General features: G+C 48.0%; 1 protein-coding gene across 1 annotated transcript in view; it reads right to left on the bottom strand.

Moving 5' to 3' along the window:
* SMG1 (SMG1 nonsense mediated mRNA decay associated PI3K related kinase) overlaps positions 1 to 12,317 on the bottom strand; it is a 77,051-nt gene that overhangs the window by 25,885 nt on the left and 38,849 nt on the right. The window contains exons 29-40 of the mRNA XM_053276198.1: positions 10,645 to 10,765; positions 9,678 to 9,926; positions 8,634 to 8,918; positions 7,655 to 7,799; positions 6,749 to 6,884; positions 6,383 to 6,613; positions 6,121 to 6,298; positions 4,735 to 4,896; positions 2,175 to 2,392; positions 1,478 to 1,632; positions 1,096 to 1,318; positions 428 to 674 (exon numbers count right to left, since the gene is read on the bottom strand). Coding sequence (XP_053132173.1) covers positions 428 to 674; positions 1,096 to 1,318; positions 1,478 to 1,632; positions 2,175 to 2,392; positions 4,735 to 4,896; positions 6,121 to 6,298; positions 6,383 to 6,613; positions 6,749 to 6,884; positions 7,655 to 7,799; positions 8,634 to 8,918; positions 9,678 to 9,926; positions 10,645 to 10,765 — 2,350 coding nt within the window. The remainder of the gene's footprint in view (positions 1 to 427; positions 675 to 1,095; positions 1,319 to 1,477; positions 1,633 to 2,174; positions 2,393 to 4,734; positions 4,897 to 6,120; positions 6,299 to 6,382; positions 6,614 to 6,748; positions 6,885 to 7,654; positions 7,800 to 8,633; positions 8,919 to 9,677; positions 9,927 to 10,644; positions 10,766 to 12,317) is intronic.

Genomic DNA, 12,317 nt, shown 5'->3' with positions numbered 1-12,317 from the left:
TCTCTTTCAAAGGTCCGGATGGGATCAGCGAAGAACACAAGATGCTGCCTTCTTCATACCGAGTCAGACCCTGGGTCCATCTAGCTCAGTATGGCTTACTGCTGGCAGCAGCTCTCTGAGGTTTTGGGCAGGAGACTCCGTAGACTCCGTTCCCAGCCCAACCCAGAGCGGCCCTGTCCAGGGATTGATCCTTGGACCTTCTGCAGGCAAGCAGATCCTCTCCCACTGAGCTATGGCCTCATCCCCTAACATCTCACAGCGCTCACATGTAGTCACCCATCCAAATGCAAACCAAGGCAGACCCTGTTTAGCAGAGGAGGCCATTCATGCTGGCTGCCACAAGACCAGCTCTCTTCCCGAATACAAGCTAACCCCAGACAAGGATGGGAATGTCTCTTTGCAGCCCACCAAGCGGTGATGCTCTTACCTTTGAAGAGGTATGGGTAGTTCTTCCCATCTGAGCCTAGGAAAAGGAGCTTTTTCGGTTTGGTTTTCGTTGGCAGGATTGTGATGGTGCTCCCCACGCTGTGGATGGTGACGGTGTCCCTGGCAGACACTTCTCCCGGGAGAGCTATTTCCGTGTTGGTCATGGCAGCCAGCCAGGGGCTGATTTCCTCGAGGCGCAGAATGTAACTGGCCCGCTTCTGAGCTCTCTGCTGGAGGTTGAGCATCACCTGTTTCGGAACAGAAGGTTTAAGTAGTTGAGGTCCCAACCCCTGCTGTGGTTCCACTCTGTCAGCAGACTAGTTTTACAGTAATTAACAGAAGCTATATTAGAAGACAACTCACTTAGGTTCACTTTTAGGGAGGAGGAGGAGGAGATCCCCCCCCCCCCCCGGATCCTGGCAATAGGCTTAGGAGATAAGCCACAGACTCACACTGCTGGAGTTTCAACTGAGAAGCGTAGTCAAGGCTACATCAGGCCTACCCTGACTGATGACACATTGGTATGAGAAGGGCAACCTGACACACTGCAAAGGAAGCTGGACGTTCAGGCAGGAGTCTCGCCCGGCCCCACCTGGAGATCCTGAACCGGGGACCTTCTGCATACCAAGCGGACGCTCTGCCACTGAGCGATGCCAATAAGGGAGCTACCTCTTTGAAAGGGATCCAGCTGCTTCCCGGCTTTGCAGGGTTGGATGGGTTCTTCAGTTTCTCCAAGGCACTTTCAATGGCATCTCCGTAACTGTCCTGAAACCACTTCTCATGGGGCGTTTCGGCAGGAGCTGCAGTGATGCTCCACACGTGCTCCAGAGCAAACACGATGGGCTTCATTAGGGCCGTGTGCTTTTCACGCATGATGGCTATTTTTTCCTCTCTAAAAAACCAGAGAGAGCAGGTCACCACTCACATTTTAGGAACGATGGCATGCTCAGCACCAGTCTGGCTACAACAGGGCGCAAGGCAGACTACGGCCAGCATTCCACCACAAGCCCTCTGCAGTTCTCCCGCTGTGTCACTGCTCAGGAAAACTTACTTGCGTAGAGTGTTGTTGTTCTGGACTCTCTTCACTTCGTCTTCCAGCTGCTGAATCCGTCTAAGGACATACATGTGTTGCTGCAAGAGGACTCCCAGCCAAAGCTCATCCCAGAGGACCGTCACTCTGCGGAGCTCTGCGACAAGCATCTGGACCTGAAGCGACACCCACAAAACAATACTCATGGTGCCATTTCTTTTAACTGTACAGCAGCCGCCGCTTTGAATGCTGCAAGCAGCAGCTCTTCAGAAGAAGTCAAACAGATTTCCTCCTGCCCAGGAGGTTTACCCCATGTACCCTTGACTGGAATTTATCTAGAGGCAAAGGGCGACGGTTAATTCTGGCTGAACGCCTTACGCTTCCAAAATGGAAAATTAAGGATACTCCTAAAATAGAACAGTAGAAATGGTTTTTGTTTCTTTGGCTTAATGCATGCTTGTTGATATGGCTCATCTGAAACATCATTCATTAAAAAACTCTGAAGAAATAGGAAAGTTCCGTGTACAGTATATAGTAAAGCCATAAGTATGTGTTGTGTTTTCTATAAAGGATTAAACATGAGTCAAGTCAAATTAGGAATGACAATATAAAAACAGAATTTGCCATTTCTATGAAACATTTAACACTACATGAAGACCTTGCCTGAGTGGTCTTTGACTACAAGCCAAAACAGAGGGAGCTGCAAATCAATTCATACCTGCAAGACCATGGTTGGATTTGCAGTCGACAACTTCTCTACAATTTTGCTGTAGCAGTCTTGCATCATCGCCTGGTCTTCATTTAAGCCCATCTTGGGCTCATCTTTGATGCTCTCTTGAGAAGCCGGAGGGCTGCCTCCATCACACTCACCACCCAATAGTTCTTCACCTTGAATGTTGCCCAAGAAGGTTGGGATTGCAGAGGGGAATTTGCTTCCTGGGTTGGGGGGGGCGGGGCGGGGGGTGGGGAGAAGAGAGATATTTACTTCAATTAGCCCACCTTCCAAAGGCCTCCCAGATGCTGCTAAGCCACCGTCACCTTGATCAGAATGACAACCGTTTGCCCTTAAGTACAAGACCTAGGAACTGAGAAATCATCACGTTGTTCAAAGAACGGCACTGTGTGCTCATGGAGGGAGGATGCAACTCTCAAAATGGCGCACATTTCTGCAGGCCACACCAGTGACCTCCTCCTGTATGGCACAGACTGGTGAGTTATGCCGAATATGGGGTCTGGGAGCCTCAGATTTGTGAAGCTGGTTTTATCTATGGAAGCTAAATCCAGGCATGGCCATGCAGGCATCAGTGAAGTGCCCATCCTTGGTTTAAGCAGCTCAGCAGCAGCTACTAGTAATTCTACATTTTAAAAAATATGAGACACAGGAAAATGCAATGCTTAACGACACTCAACTAACAGCTTGAAGGCAAGTATGTCACAATCTGTTTCACAGTGATATTTCATCCTGACGTAACATTTCCTGCAACTCGTTTCTCAATGGCTTGGCTCTAACCAGCCACTAGAGGAGTCCCATTGGCAGGAGAGAGCTTCCCACCTGCTGCACTCTCTGGAAAACTGCTGCTGAGCTCTGGGGTGCTCTCCAAAATGGCACAGGGTGGGGCATGGAGGGCAGCAGCCAGGAGAGGGAAGAGACTCCGAATGGGGACGTCCCCTTGCACAAGCAGCAGTGCCTTTCTGTTGGATCTCAGCCAGGACACCCCAGTGCGGGAGGGGAGAGGGTCTTGCGGTAGTGAGCATGAATAGGAGCCCTGGTTACTTGCCGTGAAGGCTTCTTTCTGCTGCTGGATAAGAGGAGAGCTTGTGGGTTATCTTTCCTCCGCTGCTCCAGAGGCAGGACTATGCAAATTAACTCCGAAAGCTTAAATAGGCCTGGGCAGGATAACTCCACCCAGTTCTGAACAGAGAATATCAAGGAGGGCTGTGCACGAAACGCGATTCGCACTCCAAACCCCAGCACCTCCCTTTAAAACAGAGGGAATACACATCCCCTTTAACATGGAGGAGAGCAGGTCCAGAGCTGCTCCTTGCCCTGAACCCCAGCACTCCGCCCAGTGATCAGCGCGTGCCAGCGGCATTCTCCCCCAGCTGCTCCCACATGACACCAGCGCATGCCGGCACAGTGCAAGGGGGAGCGCCGCTGTTACGGATGTGGAAGGCGCAGCAGAGGCAGAAGCACCCACAAGCAGCAGCAGGGCTCCTTGCTTTGCTAAGCAGCGTCTGCCCAAGTGTTCCCTCTAAGGCAAGCACAAACGCTCACACGTTTCCTCCTAGTTCATTGCAGATCCCGCGCGGGTAGAATCAGGAAGGCCCCCCTCTGAAAGCAGAGGGTGCGTGCTCACTGCCCAGAACGAGACTCATCCCTGCCTTAGGGTGGACAAGCACCCTGCTCCGCATGCGGACGGTCTCCAGTTCAATCCCTGGCAGCATCTCCAGGTCGGGCTGGGAGGGACCCCGAGCCTGGAAGAGTCGCGGCCGGTCAGTGTAGACGACACCGAGCCAGACAGACTGAGGGTCTGACTCAGTAGAAGGCAGCTTCCTATATTCTAGTAAAAGGTATATATGGTAACGTTCTCTGACCACAGATGCATCCTTTCAACTGACAACGCCAAGTAGTGAGCACCAGGCATTTCAGGGTGGAACGGATTTCCTGGGCCCCTGGCTTCCGGCCCAGTTGTGGACAGAAATGGCAGTGGATGAGCTGCACTTGGGGAAGAGAGACAGCAGGGACACATGCCCTGTTGAGCACTGCAGTCTACAGCTCTGCTCCTACCTAGCAGGGAGTTTCAGGAAGGCAGTGCTGGGGGGGGGGGCTGGGGTCCGGCCCCACAGCAATTACATCTTGGGGTTCCTGAACATTTTGTCCCCCGCACTGCTCAACTGCTACATGAAACTGCCTGCAGAGGTCATTAGGGAAACCTATCCCTAAGGTCTGAAGTGAGTTACAGTTTGCAGTTTATTTCAAACTAAAACAAGCGGAGATTGGCTGGCTGGGACATCACCACTGATCATGGTTCATTTTCACCTGGATCAGAAGGAGATGCTCACGCTTGCACAGGAGCGGAGAGCACGGGCTTCCGAGATTCAGGGGCACTGCACGGAGCTCGCCTGTAGCCACGGACCCACACCATGTCTGAACCAGCCCAGTCCTTAATTGCTCTATGCAAGGTGCAGCATTGAGCAGCAAAAGAGGTACATCACTATGAATGAACCGATCATCAATGAAGAGCAAGCCACACCTCCAGGTGTCTTTCAAACCATACCTGAAGCTTGAGATTCGCTACTAAGGGAAATGGTGCCCACAATGGCCGGGTACAGTATTAGATGAGGAGAATCCTGGGCAACTCGGCAGAGGAGGTTACAAATGCTCTGGCGAACATACACTTCGGGGTGATTGAGGCGTGAAAAGAGCTGAGGAATAATACCTTTAGGAAGAGAAAAGTTGACGGTGCACAGAATTACGTGTATCCATTGCAACCACAGAACACAACTGTCATTGTTATGTTTGAAAACTTATGTAGAATATATCAACAGAACATTGCAGTTTAACTAATGCTGTCAAGCACTAAAGGTTAGTACTTGATAGAATACCAGAACTTATTTTTCCACCCCTCAAGGGCCAAGATGCCCACATATTCACCACCCAAGGATTCTACTACAAATTCACTGGTTTGGAACGAGTGAAGAACTACAGGATATGTTCCACTAAAGCTGTGGGGCTTCCCTTCCTCCCACATAAGCTGCTCTTCAAGGAACCCTCTGGGACAGGCCTGCTCCACTCAGGGCCCCCCCCAGCTGTTTCTGGACTACAATACCCATAAACCCCAGCCACAGTGGCCCATAGCTAGGGATGATGGGAATTGTAGGCCAACATCAGCAGGAGGGCCCAAGCTGAGCAGCCCTGCTCTAAAATGATGTGCTACTTGGCGTTGGGGGCTGCAGCTGGAAAGGGGGAACCCACAAACTGCCCACTCAGGGAGCTCTTTGAATCTAGGTCAATGTAACTAGCTCTGCTTCCAGGGTTTTAAAAATTGTTTTAAACTGTTCATGGGGTTTTGGCTTTCGATTGTTTTATTGTGAACTGCCCAAAGCTGACAGATGGGGCAGTATAGAAATACAATCCATGATTAGACTTGAAATCTTACAGTAAGAGCCAGCTGAGCATTCTGGCCAAGTCTCCACATACCGACTGCCCACAATGCATTGGAAACGCAAGCCAAGAGCTACTGACGAGTCCTCCTCCAACCTACACTTCTCTTTGGTTTTCTTAAGTAACAGGTAGGACAAATTCATACAGCTGGGATTCAAGGCTCTGCACAGACATATACATCAAAACCAACAAAGAGCAGGAAATGGGTTCCGATTACCAAAAAACCCCTGATGTGGAACCAAAGTCCATGGTTCTTTGGATCCTAGCCTCCACAGCAGGGCAGGGAACTCTGGCTGTTCAGCTGCTGTTGCCTACAACCTCCAACACCATTTATTTGGGCTGGGGATGATGGGAGTCGTAGTTCAACAACAGCAAGACAACCAAGGCTTCTTAACTGCTCTTTAGTGAAATGTGTTTTATTTCTCTTCAACTGCATGCAAGTTTAGGGCTGGGTGTGTGAGAAGAAACAGGAACAACAGACTGCCGAGGACTTCCATACCTCGCCACGGAGCTGTTGGGGTGGTTTCTAGCCCATGTTCCAGATACTGCCTGAGTTCTCCAGCATGTTTCACAAGCAGTCTCAGCAGCCTCAAGGTTGCCATTACAATGACATCATCGGTGCTCTGTTCCGAAATGTTCCTGAGGTGCAGCCTGGGGTCGTCTTCATCCAGAGGAACCTGCGCCGTAAAAAAACCAACTCAGCTCACCGCCTCACTTCTCCCGCAGCTCGCTGGCATTCCTAATCAAGACAGACCGCCTACCTGACCAGCATTGAGCTTGAGGAAAGTAAAATAGGCACTGCACGAGAGCTTGTAGAGGCTGAAGATCCTGTCCACAACTTTCCGCCACACTTTGATGAGCCCCTCCGTTGAATTTTCATCAAGGTCTGAAAGCCAGGGACAGCTGGTCAACAACTGGCGCCAGATGACATCAACCATATCATCTTCTTCATTATCTTCGCTCTCGGCAATCTGAAGGGTCATGTCTTCGTCCTAGAACAAAACAAAAAACGGTACCCCATTTTCCTCTGTAGCTTTCAAACTGACAAAGCAGATAAATAGATGAAACCTCAGTCAATATTATCAAGCATAACATTAACAGGAAATGCAACCTGTATCTATACTAACCTGAATCCCAGCTGGTCGGCACACTGCCTGTCCAAGAATGCCATAGATTTTCTCTCTGTCTTCTTCTGTAATATTTTCAGGAAGCAAGTTTTGAACTTCAGATTTCTCTCTTGGTAGTAGACGGACACCTCCTTGGCTGTAATATTACACACTGTATCACCTTCTAAAGCAATAGGCATGATGCTAACATATCTTTGCCACACTGAATAGAGTTTTAACCCTGAAAGGTACCTCCTCCGCAAAAAACCTAACAACTGAAAAGAAAAGCTTCAGGATGGCACAGCCCTCAGTGGACATGGGGTTACTGCCAACTAACCTTCTGCAAAGCTCAAGGGAGCAGTTCCTCTACATGCCCCCAATGCAAGTCTACTGTTTTCTGAGCCAACAGAAAATCCCCTCGCAACTCCTTTTACTTGTCAAAAATATCACTTCGAAAGGCACAACAGTTCTTAAACACTACTTCAGCTAAAGCAAGAATAAAATCTTTGGATGTTGGCTATAGTCTATCTTATTGTACGTTAAGGCAATTTTCTATGGTATACAAAATACACTTGGAGAATATATGGGGAAAGTGCAACACCCACAGAGAAGAAACCATAGTACTTTGCCAATATACATTAGGGACCTGGCCACAATCAGAAAGCAATGTACTCAGGGATGGGTTCTCCCTCCTTAGACAAGGAGGTTCTAGGATTGCACCCTAATATGCATCTGCCTAATGGGCAACGGGCATTTAAAAAATGATTTTAGGCAGTAGGAAATTCAGACCTCAGCGAACCCCCAAATCTTGTTCGCCAGCATTGCAGAGGCTCAGAGGTGAAGGGGGACAGTGCACAGAGCTGTCATCTGCAAGTCGTCTGTTGTAAGCTCCTTCTAAAAACCAAGTGCACTCAAAGGAAGATTTACCTGGCATTGTCAACCACTTTTCGGCCCCATCGGTAAGCCCAGCTAGCAAGCGAAGCCCATGACTTGGCAACTTCGGGCGCTTGTGCTGAAGACAGGCGGTAGAGCTGCCCCAGGATGAAGTCTGGCTCTCCAACTCCAATGTTTACTGCAGCGGCAGAATTTAACATGAACTGATTACTTCCAGGGTAGGATTGCCCTAGGCTTGGCATGAGATCTGCCTGAAGTGACTAAACACCATTTAAGGAGTAGTTTTGTTACTTTTATCAGGAAAATAATGCTATGCTATAAACAATGTGGACATCTTAATGTGCAATCCTCCTCGATTGCATGAGAACCCCCCCTTATGCTTTCCTCCACCCCCACTTCCATGGATTTGTCTTAACACCATTTAAAGCAGTCTCAGCTAATGGTCATCGTAATGTATGGAATTTGGTGCCACAAGATGTGCGATAAGTGAAGCAGTACTTCAGTCTAATTGCAACCAGTTTCAAGTGAGTATCTGTCTTCTCCACAACATTCCATCACTCCCCCCATCATGGTTTTGTAACGCGATTAAAAGTTGACCAGTTCCTCTTAAAGCATCCTTAAGTAACCCTTGAGTGCCATGCAGGGACTTCTCCAGCTTTTGCCATCCTACCCCGAAGTACGTCTGCAATTCAATTTAGCACTTCCTGGACTAAACTAACGGCCCAACAGTTTGAATAGTGTTTGCAGCCCCTATTAGGCATCAATTGGCCTATCCCGCTAGGGGCAGGTAGGTGGCCACACTCTCTCTCCAATGGTCAAGGCTTTTCTATCATTAGGAGTAAGATCACAGTTGCCTGGGAAATTTCCTCAAACTCAAACCATATTTCCACATGACACACATTATATCAGTAATATTGTTGTACAATATCAACTATCTTTTGTGGGATTAATTTTTCCTCATACTGATCTGCAAGGGAAAACGATCAACCGCATATGCCAACGGGATCTTTACCTGTGGATTCACTTTCAATCCTGGGATAGTCCTCCTCACCGGTATTAACAGAGGGCAAGTCAATCAAAGTATAGATGTTTTTAGATAATGTGGAAAGGCCAGTTAGATTTTGTTGCTGCCGTGCTCTGTAGACTTGCTTCAGCTGCCCTGAAATCTCTTTCCATTCAGCTTGGATCCATTTGGCTAGTGTGAGAATGGACTTGGCTACAGCATATTCGGCTTTGGCAGATTTGCAGAAGCATAAGGCACAGGAACTCAACATTTCCATTGCATGGGTAGACTGGCCTGGAAAACAGTGACGACGTTTTAGTATTGGAGAACTTCCATTTCAGTGTCTGTCAAGAATGCTCCCTTCCCGAGTCCACTACCGTCACTTGGGTAGGGACAAAGCTCCATGGCAGAGCACCTGCTTTGCGTGCAGAGGGTCCTGGGTTCAATCCCCAAGTAGGACTGGGGAAAACTCCTGCCTGGAACTCTGAAGAAGCTGCTGCTGCTCCAAGTAGACCCTACTGAGCTAGTCGGACCAGCACTCTGACTGGGGATAAGGAGGCTTCTTATGTTCCAAAAAAATCATACTTGGAGAGTTAATTATGAAGCGCAAGGCCAAAGAATCAGAGTACTAGATCGGTGCATCGCAAAGATAATGGGCTTGCATGTCTCAACAGCAGTCCAGATGCCGCCATGGCATATGCCATGTTTAAAACTGAGGGGAGTTTGAAAGTATCTTATGACATGGCAGGAAAGCCAACTGTGGTGTGTTTTTTTTTAAAAAGCAATGCTTCTTGGTACACACAGCTCTTGGGCATGCTTCCCCTAGTGTTTTCATCTGGGTCCAAGCCTCCACACTTTAGAACCTTCGCATGTATGTGAACTTTTAAAAAGAAATTAGTCCAACACAGAGAGGTTTAATTCTTTGGTCCCAAAAGCTACACCAAAGGCGAAGCATGTCTGAATTTCAAAGAGGTTTCTCAGATAACCATGAAGGGGCCCCCGGGAGGAGGGAGAGCTGTTCTAGAAGCCTCAGGAATTCAAAATGACACTTACCTGCTGTGTATAACAATTTGGTTTTTTCAATTTCCAGCTCAGGACCCCACTTTTCATCCATCTGAATGGGTGTGGACAGCTTCTTAAAGTGCTGGACTAGATCTTGGGCAGTAGTCGTTTTCCCGAGCTGAACTTCACTGCACTGAGCAAGCAGGCGTGTCGCCAGCGCAACATTCCCACGCTTGCGTGCAAATTTTGCAGCAGTCAGACCCAGTTCCATTAAATGGCTTCTCACCGGAACACTTTGCTCTGAAAAGTACACAAGCTTTTTTAAAGCAAGTCACTTGTGGCAAGCTATACACATTCCTTTTGAACAATGGCATACACATATAATTGTATGAGGTTACTAAGGAGGAGAGCTGGCCTTGCGTGGTAGCAAGCATGAGCTGTCCCCTTTGCTAAGCAGCATCTGCCTTGGTCTGCATTTGGATGGGTGACCACATGCGAGTGCTGTAAGATACTGGGACAAAACGGCAAGAGGGCCCCCCCCCCCACTGCTTCTGAGGAGAGGCTGGCGGGGCGTGGAGGAGGAGAAGAGCAGGCTGCTTCCCACCCAGCAAGCTCCCCCCCCCGCCCCCTCAGAGGCTTAGGCACACGTGTGCCCTGTGCCCACTTCAACCATATTTTACAATCAGAGACTCCTGGACCGAGTCTACATATATGGATCCTTTCCTATTTAAGTAAAACAATATCCTGAAATATTTTGCTGATCTAAAAGTATTAGATTCTGATAAAATATGTCCTTCCAACCTTTCTTATCCGATGGAATTTTTTAAAGGCGGAAAATTAGATTAAGAGGAGGCTTTTCTTCTGAACAACATCTGGGCAACAAATGAGTTTATATCCTCCCAAGAGAACTGACATAAGCAGACAAGCTAAAGTAGATATCAACATAAGCAAACACTAATGGAAGTCAATTATTTGTTAAACCTATAAAGGACAGATGCTTCTCTTTTAATAGACATACCTTTAAGTTTCTCCAGCAAATGATTCTGATACATGGTGTATCGGAGGGCATGCATCCAGGGTCTCACATCGTGTTGCTTGCATGAACGCAATGCTTCACTGAAGAGAGGGATGAGGCAATCCTGGAAAAAGCACAGGATCTGAGTGCTTGGAATGGTGCATTGGTTCCCTTACCATGAAGGCTTCTTCTGGCTGCTGGAGTCAAGGACAGCTCTAGGAGTTATGCTCCTCCCATGCTCCTAAGCAGGACTATGTTAATCAGCTAAAAGAAACAGATGCCTACAAGAGCCTGGGGGGGGGAGCCCCGCCCCAGTTCTTCCAGGCTGAGTTACAAACAGGTACCCTGACCAACGTTATTGTTGTTAAAAGCCTGCAAGAACAGGAGAATCTTGAAGTTCAGAAGAGGTTCTTCCTGAAAACAAACAGTGAAGGAGAAACTCTTATTTCAGCAGGGAGCATATTCCAAAGCCCTGGGGCAGCCACAGAGAAAGCCCGGTCCTAGGTTGTCACCAAACAAGCTGGTGGCAATTTCTAGAGGTGAATGACCTTAAAACAGTGGTACATATGCTGGCAACCTCCAGGCTTGAGTACTGTAATGCGCTCTACATGGGGCTGCCTTTGTACATAGTTCGGAAACTACAACTGATACAGAATGCAGCAGCCAGACTGGTCTCTGGGACAACACGAAGGGACCATATAAACCACTGGTTTTAAAAGAACTGCACTGGCTGCCAAAATGTTTCCAGGTGAAATACAAAGTGCTGGTTATTACCTATAAAGCCCTTAATGGCTTAGGTCCAGGCTATTTGAGAGAGCACCTCCTTGGTCATAAACCCTGTCACCTGTTACGGATGCCACCGGCTCGTTTGGTGGCAACCCAGGGCCGAGTGTACTTCTCTGAATCAGTTACTATCTGTCCTTTGGCATCCCTTAATTTGAGGTTGGAACCTCCCTCTGAGTTCAGAAATCTTTTGGAAAACCTTCCTTGTTTTTCCATGTCTATTTCCATCTTCAAGGTCTTTACAGATGTCATTGTAGTACTGCTCCTTGTCTCTTCTAACAGCTTTCTGAAATTTCCTATTACATTCCTTCCTGGTGCCTTTATCTTTCTTGACTTTGACTTCTCTCTTTTTCTTGGCAATTTCCACTATCTGTTCTGACATCCATTTTGCTTTCTTCTGTTTCTTGGTCTCTGGCAGTCTCTTTTCACATTCGTCCTAACAACTTCTTCGATTTCATTCCACAGTTCCTCTGGTTTCCTATCAATGAGGTTTGGAACTTCAAAGCGGTTCCTGATGTTCTCCTTGAAAATGGTGGGTACATTCTCAAGATCATATCGTGGAAACTGGAAAGCTTTGCTTTTCCACTTTAGCTTGACTTGGAACTGGCACATGAGCAGTTCGTGATCTGTTCCACAATCAGCCCCCGGCCACGTTTTTGCTGTTATAGCCGAGCTCTTCCACCTCCTTGCACTAATAATGTAATCAATTTTATTTCGGTGTACTCCATCTGGTGATGTCCATGTGTACAGGCGCTGCTTTGGTTGTCCGAAGAATGAAGAGATCATTGGCTTGGCAGAAACAAATGAGTCGTTCTGCTGCTTCATTTCTGTTTCCTAGGCCATATACAGTCCGACTGTGTTTTCCTGCTTACCATTTCCAACGTTGGCATTCC

The sequence above is a fragment of the Hemicordylus capensis genome, chromosome 13 (assembly GCF_027244095.1).
Source record: "Hemicordylus capensis ecotype Gifberg chromosome 13, rHemCap1.1.pri, whole genome shotgun sequence".
Lineage (NCBI taxonomy): Eukaryota > Metazoa > Chordata > Lepidosauria > Squamata > Cordylidae > Hemicordylus > Hemicordylus capensis.
Note: the sequence above shows the minus strand (reverse complement) of the source record. Positions and strands in the feature narration are given on the sequence as shown.